We start from the raw sequence: 13654 nt of genomic DNA, 5'->3' as shown, positions 1-13654 counted from the left end.
TCTTGATTCATCTTGAATCAAGGAGCAAGGATAAGAAGCATCATTCAACACATTGGAAGTTATGTTGTTTACATGCTTTGCAATCCTTGTATAAACGATTAAATTTCACAGGTGATATCTAATTAATCATCTCAATTCTATTTTTAGAATTGAGGGCAGACGTACCCCGAAGCGAGGACGGCGGGGGAACTGCCTCATCAAATCTCTGTCTTCTTTAATTTTCTGCATAAGTGCTTTTCAGCTTAAAAATTAAGTGATTTTAGTTTAAGCAATTTTACCAAACGTTGATATAAGTTGAGTAAGAAATTAAAACTGCTGTTTGAATACAAAGTACAATAGTATATTGTACTAGATAAATTTGAATTACTTACTCAACTCAAATATCTCTTGGAGTATATGCACACCAAGTGTTTGTGAATTTGCATAAGCCAAAGTTGCCTTAAGTTTGCACTCAGTTTAATTTGGTATTTTGGATCATTGGAACTAGGCTTGCTAGTTAGTGAAATACATCAATTGAGTGTGCAAATAGTGTAGTGATTAGTATTTCATTTTATCTCTAATCCATTAGCTTAACGCATATCCGGTTTTCCAATAACGGTTCGTTTTAGACTAAAATTTTCCTCGGCCGCTTCCGCACTTAAAACAATTTTCAAAACCAATTTTCTCTCAAATTGGTAGCGCCGACTCAAGTTTTTAATTGGGATCTATTCAACCCCCCTTCTAGATCCGTGCCATAGTCTAACAAGGGTCGGATACCGATTTCGTTGTGCACAAGCTACCATGGAGAGAAGACTGTCCTCTAGAGAAGCAGAACGCCGGTGCTACTTATCAGAGAGCCAGGGTGGCTTTGTTTCATGATATGATTCATCATGAAATTGAATGCTATGTTGATGACATGATAGCAAAGTCCCAAACAGAAGAGGGGCATCTGGAAGATCTGGCCAAGCTGAGTGGACCAGTTGAGATAATTCAAACTGAGGTTGAATTCAAATAAGTGCACTATCAGAGTACGGGCCGATAAGCTGATGGGGGTTCATTGTAAGTAAGAGAGGAATCGAGGTTGATCCTGCTTAAAAAAATAAATAAAAAAATAAAAAAAACAACAAGAAGTGCCTGAACCGAGAACAGAAAAAGAGGTTCGTGGTCTATTAGGTAGATTGAACTACATGTCATGGTTCACATCTCTTCTAACAGCCACGTATGAACCTATACTCAAGCTGTTTAAAAAAAAGAGATCAAACGGTCAGGTGAAATAATGATGGCCAAGGGGCATTGAAAGAATAAAAGAATAAGTTTCAGGAACCTCTGATTCTGATACCTCCTGTGGAAGGAGCAATGGTAAGTCTGTACTTGATGGCCTTCGAAGGGGCTACGAGGTGCATTGGGTCAGCATGACGAGTCTTGTCGAAAAGAGCATGCAATTTACCTAAGCAAAAAGTTTACCGACTGTGAAACAATACATTCACTGTTCGAGAAAACTTGATGTACTTTGGCATAGGCTGCTCGCCGACTGAGACAGTATATGCTGATTCATACCACTTTGTGGATTTCGAGAGGGATCTGATCAGGTAGAATTTTGAAGAGCCAGCAATGACCGGACGGGTTGCGAAAGGGCCAATGATTTTGATTGAATACGATATTCATTATACCTCTCAGAAGGCGATGAAGGGGAGTGTATTGTCTGATTACCTCGCCCAGTAACCCATGGAGGATTATCAACCGAGGAAGTTTGAATTCCCTGATGAGGACATCTCGAGGTGCTCAAATCGAAAGATTGAGAGTAACCGATCCCGGAGGAGGGGCCTGACCCTGAATCCGAACGGATTTTGATGTCTGATGGGGTTAATGTGAAGGAGTTAGTGCCGCTTTGGTTGCACCAAAAGGATCCCACGTTCTTTTTGCTACCCGACTAGCATTTGAATGCACCAGCAAGGGTGGCTGAGTATGAAGCTGGTATCCTGGGTATCGGACTTCGGTGCGTACATCTACTAGGGCAACGCCGTCACTACGCCAAAAAGATTTTTTAACAGCGCATCTTAGACAGCGCTTTTAAAAGAAAGCGCTGTCTAAGGTTAAAATAAAAATAAAACACGGAAAATGTTCTAAAAAAATAATTAAAGCGCTGTCTAAGGGGGGGTCTTAGACAGCGCTTTTAGAAAGCGCTGTCTAAGACCCCCCCCCTTAGACAGCGCTTTTAGAAAGCGCTTTTAAATATAGACCTTAGTCAGCGCTTTTGAGAAAGCGCTGTTTAAAGTCTTTCAATTAAAAAAACTAAAGAGTGGATGGTCTGAAATCTCTTCCCTCCCTCAAATTTTTTAAAACACGCTCTAAAGTAGCCCTCTCCCGCTCCGTCGCGCCGGAGCTCATCGCCGCCAACGGTAGAGGTCAAAGACAACCTAAACCTTACACCAAACTCTTCGTCTCACCTTGCTAAAAACGAATACCCAAACCAAACAACATAATTCATAAGCACCGGGCTGAATCGAAGAGAGGAACTCAAGAACACTAGATTGGAAAACAAAAATTAAATGATGATGGGTGCAAATCAGAGTCTCAAACAAGGGGGGTTTGAATCCCCATGCAAAACTCTACCTCGTGGTAACTTTGTCTGAGGAAATGGAGGGGTTTGAGGTATTGCTTCGCCGGATAAGAAGACCGGAGCACCACGACGATAACAAAGGTTAGGTCAATTCACTTTGTATCTTTTCTTTATGTATTTTGTTTCTTCTTCTTCTTCGGTTTCTGAGAGAAAGTGAGTGAGTGTTGAGAGATTTGAGAGAGGTTTGGGTTAGAATTTCTGATGCTGATAACTTGAATTATTTTTGGGGTTTAAGGGTAATGGTGGCTTGCCTTAACTGTTTAGGGTTGCTCCACCTCCTTCTTGCTCTGAGTGTGCTTCTTTTTATAGTGAAAATATTAGGGTTTGGTTTGATTTCTGATAAGGCAAAGCAAAGGGGATAAAAGAGGGTAATGAAATTGTTGTTGCCAAACAATGTTTTCTCCAATGTGTGTTGGCATATAGAAGGGGATAAAAGAGGGTAATGAAAATATTAGGGTTTGGTTTGATTTCTGTTGTGCATATAGAAGGTCCCAGCACAATGTTTGGCACAGCTATGAGCTATGTAGCATTGAGATTACTCGGAGAAGACATCGACGGTGGAGATGGATCCATCGAAATAGCAAGAAAATGGATTCTTAATCGTGGCGGTGCCACTTCTATTCCTTCATGGGGAAAAATATGGCTTTCAGTAATGCTCTATCATTATTCATTAATCAAATGCTACCTGCATCCACCTTATGAATTACAATGAATCAAAATAGTCAGGCATTATTGTTATATTTATAGGTACTTGGCGTATACGAATGGAGCGGAGTGAAACCAATCCCTCCAGAAATATGGCTTCTTCCCTACTTTGTTCCTTTCCATCCAGGCAAGAATCTTGTCATTCATTATATCATATATGTACTATATTTATACTATTTAACTATATGCTATTACTCTAGCAGGAAAAATGTGGTGTCACACTCGAGTTGTATATCTACCGATGTCGTATTTATACGGTAGACGATTTGTTGGACCTTTCAGTGCCATTGTTTTATCCCTTAGAAAAGAGCTATATACCTTACCTTATCATTTACTTGATTGGCACCATGCTAAATATCTATGTGCTAAAGAAGACTTGTATCATCCATCTCCAATCATACAGAATATTTTATGGAGTTTTCTTGATAATCTTGCTGAACCTCTTCTCATGCACTGGCCCTACTCAAAACTAAGGAGCAAAGCACTTAATTATGTTATCAAACATATTCACTATGAGGATCAAAATACTAATTATATCTGTCTTGGTCCTGTTAATAAGGTATAGTTAATTATATATCATTAATTACCAATGTAATGATAAATATGAAAAATACTAACAAACAAGAATACTTGTAAAAACATATACAGGTACTAAACATGATTTGTTGTTGGTTGGAGAATCCCAATTCTGAGGCATTTAAGTATCACATTTCAAGAATCAAAGATTATCTATGGCTGGCTGAGGATGGAATGAAAATGCAGGGATATAATGGTTCTCAATGTTGGGATGTTGCTTTATCTGTTCAAGCTATTTTGGCTACTAAACTTGATGATGAATACGGTTCGATGCTTAAGAAAGCTAATAATTTTATAACACACTCACAGGTAATATTGTTGTATTTTCAGTAAAAGTTCTTAACCTTAAGCAAGTAACTAAGATAAACATATGAAAATAAAGTATTTTGTTTTTGAAGGTGACAATGAACAGGTCCGGCGATAGTAATAGCTGGTATCGCCACATTTCGAAAGGTGGTTGGCCTTTCTCAACTCAAGACAATCGTTGGTCTGTATCAGATTGTACTGCAGAAGGCTTGAAGGTCACACAAACCTATATTTCAATCACCTAAACTCTTTTGATTTAAATTTGAGAGAACCACATATCTTTTCTCTATGGTATTTTCAGGCAGCCATTTTGTTGTCAAACCTGTCATTTGAGACTGTTGGGAATGCAATGGAAACCGAACAGTTCTGCGATGCGGTCAATTTTATTTTATCCCTGCAGGTATATGTTTGGATTAGGATGGAGTAATTAAAAACTCTAAACAATTTAAATACTTTCAGGAATAAAAAGAATGGTTTTGTTAAAATTTAATTAGAACTTCAACAGTTCAACCACATGGCTTAATCATTTTGGTCCTCCACATTAAATATATTCCAGAATAGAAATGGTGGATTTGCATCCTATGAGCTCACAAGATCATATGCATGTCTGGAGGTACAGTTGATTACTTTCTCTAGTTACTTTAGATTCAATTCTTAAATGATTTGACACTTTATTCGTTTCTGTCACAGAAACTAAATCCAACTGAAACATTTGAAGATATCGCCATTGATTATCAGTATGTACCTCACATTGACACATTTTCTTGTAATGTTTTCTATGTCGTTTGAATTTGTAAAAAATGAGTCTGTTATAGGTATGTAGAATGCACATCAGCAGCGATTCAAAGTCTCACCTTATTCGCTCAACGATATCCACGGCACAGGAAGGTGGAAATAGAGACCTGCATTGCCAAGGCTGCAGACTTCATTGAAAGCATACAGCTAGCCGATGGCTCATGGTTTGGTTTGGTTTGCTTTACTAGTCCAAGAACTTAATTACTCGACAAAAACGGTTTCGAAATGATTTTAGTTAATGAACAAAATTATAGGTATGGATCATGGGGAGTATGCTGTACATAAGGGACATGGTTTGGAATAAGTGGGCTTATAGGTGCAGGTAAGAGGTACAAAGACAGCAAAAGCATTAGAAAGGCGTGCGAGTTTTTGCTTTCGAAACAACACAAGATTTCTGGTGGATGGGGTGAGAGCTATCTTTTATGCCAATACAAGGTATACACAAACCTGGAAGGAGATAAGTCTCATGTAGTGAACACTGCTTGGGCTATGTTGGCACTAATTGAAGCAGGCCAGGTAACATGAAACTAATTGAGCTAAATGCTGAGATTTGTTTACAACTAAGAGCGTTATCGATATTTTATGGTATAGGCGGAAAGAGATCCCGCTCCGTTGCATCGTGCGACCAAGGTTTTGATCAATTCACAAATGGAAAACGGGGAGTTTCCTCAACAGGTAACAATGAACATCTGTTGCTATGCAGTAGACATGTAGTGCATACTGATGAGAGATAGCTGATAAGATACATGTTTTGTGCAGGAAATAATGGGAAACTTCAACAAGAATTGTACTATAAATTACTCAGCATACAGAAACATTTTTCCTATATGGGCTCTTGGTGAATATCAAAGTCGGGTACTGCTTTGTCTCGACAAAAAGTCGAGAGCAACTGCATAATAGAAATAAGGTAAAGAAACAAATGTCTATATTGTTTTACTTGTGATGTTTTTATCATTGAAAGATATCTGATTTGGAGAAATTAGCAAACAGTTTAGAGGGATTTGAATGATTTTAGTTCTAGTTTATAGCCAATAAGCTTAATCTTTTGTTTAGAAAAAACGTGGAAACTATACTTTCAAATTGGTCTTCTGAAATCTCCAATGACAGTAAAATTAGCTTTTTTTACGGTAATGTCCAATGCTAAGCTTCTGTTGTGAATAAAATATTGAATAATCTTACTGAGATAGCGTCTTTTAATGTTTCCACGAACATGTATGCTACTGGAAAAGTAGCTTTCAAAGATAAGACAGTATATGCTTTAGTGCAGTGTACAAGAGATTTATCAGCCAATGATTGCAGTAAGTGTCTGCAAAGTGCTATTGGAGATATACCAGGTTGTTGCTATGCCTCCATTGGTGCACGAGTTTGGAGTCGTAGCTGTTATTTAAGATATGAGTTTTATCCATTTTATCTCGGTGAAACAGAATCCACAAGTTCTTCAACTAACCAAGGAGGGAAAAGTAAGCATTTCTTAAGTTTCAACACTGTTCTTTAACATTCTGTCAAAACCTGTTTTGATTGATTTTTTATGCAGATAAATCAAGCAAAATATGGATGATTACTGCTATTGCAGTTGGGGTAGTCTTGGTGATAATAATTATCATTTTCTACTTATGCTTTATCAGAAATTGGCAAAGTAAGTTGTTTGATTTATCATCTTTTATCAAGCCCTCCAGCTTATTTTTCTTTGAGATGAATCTTCATCTTTTTTATCCTGTGTTTTGTAACAGTTCTAATTCATTTGTTTCTTGTAATTAGGAAAGAACGGACAAGGTAATATATCTAATGATTTCCCTTTTATTGATATTGGTTCTCTTTGCGTGGCTACCAAAAACTTCTCCGATTCAAATAAGCTCGGGCAAGGTGGATTTGGTCCTGTTTACAAGGTATATAGAATTCAAGTTTATTCACATTTTTTGTATGAACGATTATCATCGTATGGAAGTTTTGTTTCTTTATTTGCAGGGTATACTTAGTGATGGCATGGAAGTGGCAATCAAGAGGCTCTCAACTTGTTCTGAGCAGGGTTCAGAAGAATTCATTAATGAGGTTATGTTGATATTGAAACTTCAACACAAAAATCTTGTAAAGCTTCTAGGATTTTGTGTCGATGGAGAAGAGAAGCTTCTTGTTTATGAATATTTGCCCAATGGTAGCCTTGATGTCGTCCTTTTTGGTACGTAGTATATTCCAATTTTCACCGTTTTTTAGGATTATATTTATCAAATTCGGTACTCATGTGTTTACAACACTCACATACGTTGCGCATCAACCAACTGCGCTAGACCCTAATGTTTCTTACATTTCTGTTGATCCAGAGAAAAGTGCACATCTTGATTGGACCAAACGAGTTGATATAATAAATGGAATAGCAAGAGGCGTTCTCTATCTTCATGAAGATTCTAGACTTCAAATAATACATAGAGATCTAAAAGCAAGTAACATATTGTTGGACTGTGACATGAATCCAAAGATTTCTGTTACTCCAAAAGCACTTCTAGTCTACTAGCTTATGTATGTGTCCATAAATTTGTTTGTTCATGATAAAGCTCAATGTTAAAGCTCAATGTTTGTTCATAAATTTGTGTAATTAATGTGTACATTTGTAGTATATGTTATGACTTGTAAATGTGTACATAAATTTGTATATATTTTGATACATTTAAGGCAAAATTGGTTTGAATTGGTATATATATATTTGTTAGCCAAAAATTGGTAGAAAAAAGGCCAAAATGGCATATATAAAATGTGATAATTGTCTGTCAAAATCTGGTTGAAAACAGGTAGAAATTCTGGTTTATAAACCTGGAAAAACTGTGGTTTAAAAAAAAAGCTTCAAAAATTTTCATATACCTTAGACAGCGCTTTTGTAAAAAGCGCTGTCTAAGGGGGGGATTAGACAGCGCTTTTGCCTAAAGCGCTGTCTAAGGGGGGGGCTTAGACAGCGCTTTTTGAAAAGCGCTGTCTAAGGTATACCTAAAAAATTAAAATAGGAGGGTCTTAGAAAGCGCTGTCTAAGGGGGGGGGGGGGGGGGGGGCTTAGACAGCGCTTTTAAGATTTAAAAAAGCGCTGTCTAAACCTTTAGCAGCGGAGGTTTAGACAGCGCTTTAAAGCGCTGTCTAAGGCTAAAAAAAGCGCTGTCTAAGGTCTTGTTTGTTGTAGTGCGTGCTCGCTAGTGTATGGAATGGAAGCGGTGCTACCAGTTGAGGTTCAGATTCCCTCTTTGAGAGTCCAGATGGACGTGAAATTGCAAGAGGCTGAATGGGTAAGGACTCGGTACGAGGAGTTAAGCCTGATTGAAGAAAAGAGGATGGCAGCCATCTGTCATGGGCAGTTATACCAGCAACGGATGAAGTGTGCTTTTGACAGAAAGGTACGACCTCGGGTATATCACGTAGGTGATCTAGTGCTGAAAAGGATCCTTCCTCCTCAAAACGATCGAAGGGGCAAATGGACACCTAATTATGAAGGTCCATTCGTGGTCAAGAAGCTTTTCTCTGGAGGAGCCTTGTTGTTAACGACCATGGATGGCGAAGATTTTCCATCCCCTGTGAATGCGGACGCAGTTAAAAAATACTTCGTGTAAAGAGATCCGCTGGACGAAAAGAATAAAATAGTCCAGGAAAAAAGGGGCATCCCGGCGAACCAAGAAAAAAGAGAAAAGGTTCGGGCAAAAATTAGGGATAAAATGAAAAAAATGTACACCCGGCAAGTCGAAAACCTGAAAAGGCGACTTGGGCAAAAAAGGGTATCCCGGTGGACTGAAAACCCGAAAGGGCGGTCCAGGCAAAAGAGGGATTGAAACGAACAACTGCGTCCGGCATGATCGTTTGCGCTTTGGTTAAGGCATCATGGATAATACCCGGTAGGGATCAGTCGGAATCGTCTTGTTCAGAAGGCGGAAAGCACGGAGAGTCTGAGGACATATGGGGTGTAACCGAGTTGGAACTCGATGAGATCACGGGTTTCACGTTGCCATTAGGATAGATTTTTTCCTTTTGTGCGCAATTACCTCTTTTCAGGAATTGCTTCCTTTGTATTGCTCAGTTTGAGCCACACTTTTCCAATCAATAAAATGCATATTCAGTTAAATAATGTTGTTTTTGTTTTTCAATACCGCTTTGATTGCAAAAACATCCAGTTGTTTGTGATAAAGAATCTTTGCATTTTAAGACATACAGGTCCCTTCCAATGCATGCCTATAAGATTGAGAGCTTGAAATCTTATTCGGAAGGTTGAGTGACCCAAGTGTTGAAATCTTCACACGCCTGGGGCACGGTTTTATCTAACGATCTCTTTTGCAGGCACTGTTAGGTATTTTCACTCACTTGCAGGTTGTGATGTGGAAGCTTTTGACAAAACAAATCCCCACGGAGTCCAATCAGGGACGAATGAATAGAAGAACGGTGAGAAGACGGCGAAAGAAGTACGACGATCCTTGGAATTAATCAAGAAGACTCTTCAAAGTCGGAAAATTGAAAAGTCTGTATAAATCCCAGGAGTTCGCTCTCCGTCGAGTACGGAGCGGTTTGGAATACAAGATGATGGAGCAGAAAAGTCCATATTAGTCTGGGAGTTCTCAAAATTGGAAAAGTGACATGGGAGTTGGATATGAATATCATGGTTCGACGAGTCGACGGGTGTTCAGTACCAGAATTTCCTCATCTCTCCAAGCAGAGTCGGAATGACTAAATCCCCAGCAGATTCAAGGTCTGTGGCTTCCCTAGCAGGGTCCGGATGGTTATCCCCCAGCAGGTTTTAGATCAATTGAAATTCTGGTGTAGTCAGAATTCAGATGTTATCCACCACGACATGACATCTGATCTAACATTGTAACTAATACAGCAAGATAGTTATTAACCACTGTACTAATATGCACAGGTTCACAGATGTCACGACATCTCATTCTATGTCGCCCTAGAATGTATGAACCCCTGGTTCTGTGCTTCAGGAAGAAAGACTCAACAGAAGTCAAACCTAGCACTCACTTCAGTTGTTTTCTTCCATAGTTATCAGCATGATGTCTTACTGTTGATTTGAACATCATCTGTTACAGCATTACAGGTTTACCTTATTTTATAACTGGCACAATTATAACATGCAAAAGGTAAAAACACAAGTAATTGTTAACCCAGTTCAGTCCAACATGACCTACATCTGGGGGCTACCAAGCCAGGAAGAAGATCCACTATTAGTAGTATCAATTCAGAGTTAAACTCCCCCGTTTACAACTCATCACTTAATCCCTACCCAATGCAATCTATACCTAGGAACTCCTAGATAGAAACCTCCAGTTTCCATTCCTATCACTACAAATACAATGTAATGTGCAAACACCTTGAACTTGCTTCACAGCTTCATTCAAGAACATAATCACTCTTGCCTACAGGCTTTGAGTGACAAACACTCTCAGGTTTACCACTGAGAGACACATGGTAACCTTCCCACAGATTGGGAGGTTTACCTTACACACACCCCTAAAAATTCATTCTAAGAGGCTTACAAAGACTAGATTACAATCAGCTATTTATAACCTAATCACCCAAGTGGATTTGGGCCTTCAGAAATCGCAGCAAACTTCTCCTTTGCTGTTACAACATCAGCATAAACTTTCTGCTACAAACAAGGTCTTCAATCTTTTAGTTCCTAAAATATCTCCAAATTTAGTTCCTAAAATATCTCCATATTTAGTTCCTAAAATATCTCCACATTTAGTTCCTAAAATATCTCAAGACCTCCACAAATAATGCCACATAGGATTCTAACTAATTTCCACATATTAGTGTGCTAACAAATAGGCTATTTGTTAGGTTCCTTAATTGTAGCTTGGTTGTTGGTTTCCTGGATTTTCTCTAAGCTGTTGACTTCCTGAAGAATAGCCCAAGAAAAAGCTGAAACAGAAAACTGCACAACCTACAATTTAGCATATGCTGTCAGGCATGAATGTCACGACATTCAGCTTGACATCAAGGTCCATATGCTGAGTCTGTTTTTCCAGAAAACAGACTGTACAATTTTGCTGACCTGTACAGGATCAAAATGACCATACTACAGTAACAGCTTACATTAATAAATGTCAAAGTGTCCAACTTAACATTTACACATTTGACCTTAAGTTAGTTCTGTTATTCTCTTGAAGAACAAACTAAGTTACATGCTGAAGTATAGCAGAACACCACTCTGCCTAATCTTCAGTAGCTGCTGTCAATGATGAATGTCACAACATCCAGTTTGACATTCAGTCAGTAGGCCTTATGCCAGGTCTGGTTCTTCCTTGATAACCAGACTGCAAATGCATACTAAGTTCTAACAGAACTTCTGTTCCTTAGTATCTGTTGACAGGTATGAATGTCACAGCATTCAATAATCCTGTGTTAGCTAGTCCTGCAGTAACTACAATGTAGTCACATATACATGTCATGACATCAGTCAAGACATTAGTGTTTTACCATATAATGCAGCCAATTAAACACCTACAAACTCCCCCTTTGGCAAATTTTTGGCTAAAACACTTTGATCCCCATAACAGAGTTCATGGCAGCGGAATACTACTAGCTAATACACTTAGAGTGGCAGCACACTCACACACATGGAAGTTAAATAAAAACTTCGCATAGCAGCACACACATGTTAGAAGTTGCACCTAAACTTCAACATCAGCTGCAGGGGGGAATCTTCAGATCTGTCATGAGAGTCTGTTGTAGAGACCCACTCTGTTTGTCAGGGGTATTGGTGGTTATTACTCCCCCTTTTTGTCAAAAATGTTGCCAAAGCCAGCAACATAGCCAGAGCACACTGACAGAGTTCCAGACTTGGTTTTACTTCACAGTTTCAACCAAGTTCACATCCACTTGATCTTGCTTCACAGCTTCGATCAAGTAATCACCCACTTTTGCTTTACAGTAGGTACAGCCATATCAGATTCCAAGACTTTGAGTCTGACATCTTGATCCACTCCTGCATGAACACTTTCTTGAACTCCAGCAGGCACATAAGATATCTTATGTTAAGACATCTTGTGAATACTCTGTCCTTTTTGTTAACAAGGCAAACTATCAGCAGTTTAAACCACATAATAGTAGTTTAGTCAGCAGCAGGAGCAAAAACAATTACTAGTTATGGCTACTAGTAATACACACATGCACAAGGGTACTTCTTCTCCCCCTAAATCTGTGCATTCATCAAATAACAGCTGCTGTAACTCCAGCACCTGTACCAGCCAGAATGTCCTACTGGCTTATGCTTCCATATTGTCATGACATCCGGTCAGACATTCTTCTGCTCACTCAGCCTTGACACATACCAACTTTATCCCACTATCTAACAGGTTTCCAAACCTTGTTATCTGAGAACACATAGACCACAAGCTTGATGATTACTTGCAGTGCAAGGACAGAACTCCCCCTGTCATGAACAACCCATTCTCCTCTTGAAGCTTGGAGATCACACATGGGCATATCCAACATCCCAAAGTTGGACCTTCACATACTTCCTGATTCAAAGAGACTCCAGACCACTTGATGAATGGAAAACATAAGACGCATCTTCATGTCTTCAAGAGCACACCCTCTGTTCAACCCTCTTAGCTGAACACATTCACACTCTGTGTCAATCTCTCTTCTAACCAGAACAGAAGACCACTTCACAAGATGTTCTAACATCAGCTGGGACATCCTTCATAACAGGACAAGGCACACCATCTGATAGTCTTCTGATATCACTGAGTCACCGGGTTGATCAAGAAGAACCCAGACATACATTGGGACATATACATTTTCATCCCATTACAAGAGATAATCTTCCATAGATAGCTCAGAACTCCTACCACAAGCTCCAAGGGATGAATAGAAAACACCTCCTTTAGTCTTCAACTTACTACTTTTCTGCTCAAAAGTAATTTGTCTCAGACTTTCCTCAAGAATAATCAGCTGCCATATGGATTATCTTGATTCTTCGAACTCACTCCTGAGATAGACCAAATGCCACTGGTTGATTACCTCCTTCATGAATCCTCATATGACAAGGTCAAATGCTGCTTTTTGACCTCCCCAAGTTTATCAGACTTCTCCCAAAGATATTCTGACCTTCCAAGTGAGACTTGAACTTCAAGCTTTTTGAAGTATCCAATCTACAACCTTGTAGACCTTTCTATCTCAAGTTGATGTGCCACTTCACCAACTAAGAATCTGATGTTGAACCAAATGTCACAACATTGTGCTTTGACATCCAGCTGTTGAATTCAGCTCCTTCTTCTGCCACTTGAAAGAACTTCCTCCCTTCACAGAACAAGAGTTCAATGTTCTCATAGACTTGATTGTGGAACCAAGTTTGAGTAACCAACCTCCATCCTGCAGGTTTGCAGTTAAGTCATCCAAGCTCACACCTTGATGAATCCCTGCTTCTTCCCCAAAGACATCAGACACTCTGATGTATGAGTCTTCAGAAGGACCAGTTAGACACTAACCCTTCAGCTTTACCAAGGATTCCACATCCTAAGGCAAGGCTGTTTCCATGATGTCAAGACTGCTGCCACTTGTTCTTGACTTCACAGTGTGCATAAGCTAATGCACTTCCTTACCTAGATCAGAAATAAACTGATCCAAGTAACCACCATCAAGACTATGATGTCTTCTTCTTCTTGTACATACCAAGGCTGAACATGTTTCTTGCCA

General features: G+C 39.1%; 1 protein-coding gene and 1 pseudogene across 1 annotated transcript; both read left to right on the top strand.

The window, feature by feature from the left end:
* The first annotated feature begins 3083 nt into the window (after positions 1–3083).
* On the top strand, positions 3084–6192 carry LOC127121367 (cycloartenol synthase-like; annotated as a pseudogene).
* Positions 6192–7603, top strand: LOC127122999 (cysteine-rich receptor-like protein kinase 10). The gene is made up of 5 exons (XM_051053266.1): positions 6192–6441; positions 6516–6617; positions 6740–6867; positions 6947–7157; positions 7300–7603. Exons 1-5 carry the CDS (start codon positions 6192–6194, stop codon positions 7488–7490), a joined length of 882 nt encoding a protein of 293 aa, XP_050909223.1. The 3' UTR covers positions 7491–7603.
* Positions 7604–13654: the final 6051 nt, after the last annotated feature.

Source organism: Lathyrus oleraceus, chromosome 2 (genome assembly GCF_024323335.1).
Source record: "Lathyrus oleraceus cultivar Zhongwan6 chromosome 2, CAAS_Psat_ZW6_1.0, whole genome shotgun sequence".
Taxonomy (NCBI): Eukaryota; Viridiplantae; Streptophyta; class Magnoliopsida; order Fabales; family Fabaceae; genus Lathyrus; species Lathyrus oleraceus.
Note: the sequence above shows the minus strand (reverse complement) of the source record. Positions and strands in the feature narration are given on the sequence as shown.

Excerpts from the sequence above, each read along its gene's own strand:
- LOC127122999 (XM_051053266.1), top strand. The coding sequence starts at position 6,192 with ATGTATGCTACTGGAAAAGTAGCTTTCAAAGATAAGACAGTATATGCT. Across the intron at positions 6,618-6,739 it reads CTTTATCAGAAATTGGCAAA|GAAAGAACGGACAAGGTAAT; the intron begins GTAAGTTGTTTG and ends TCTTGTAATTAG. Across the intron at positions 7,158-7,299 it reads CCTTGATGTCGTCCTTTTTG|AGAAAAGTGCACATCTTGAT; the intron begins GTACGTAGTATA and ends CTGTTGATCCAG.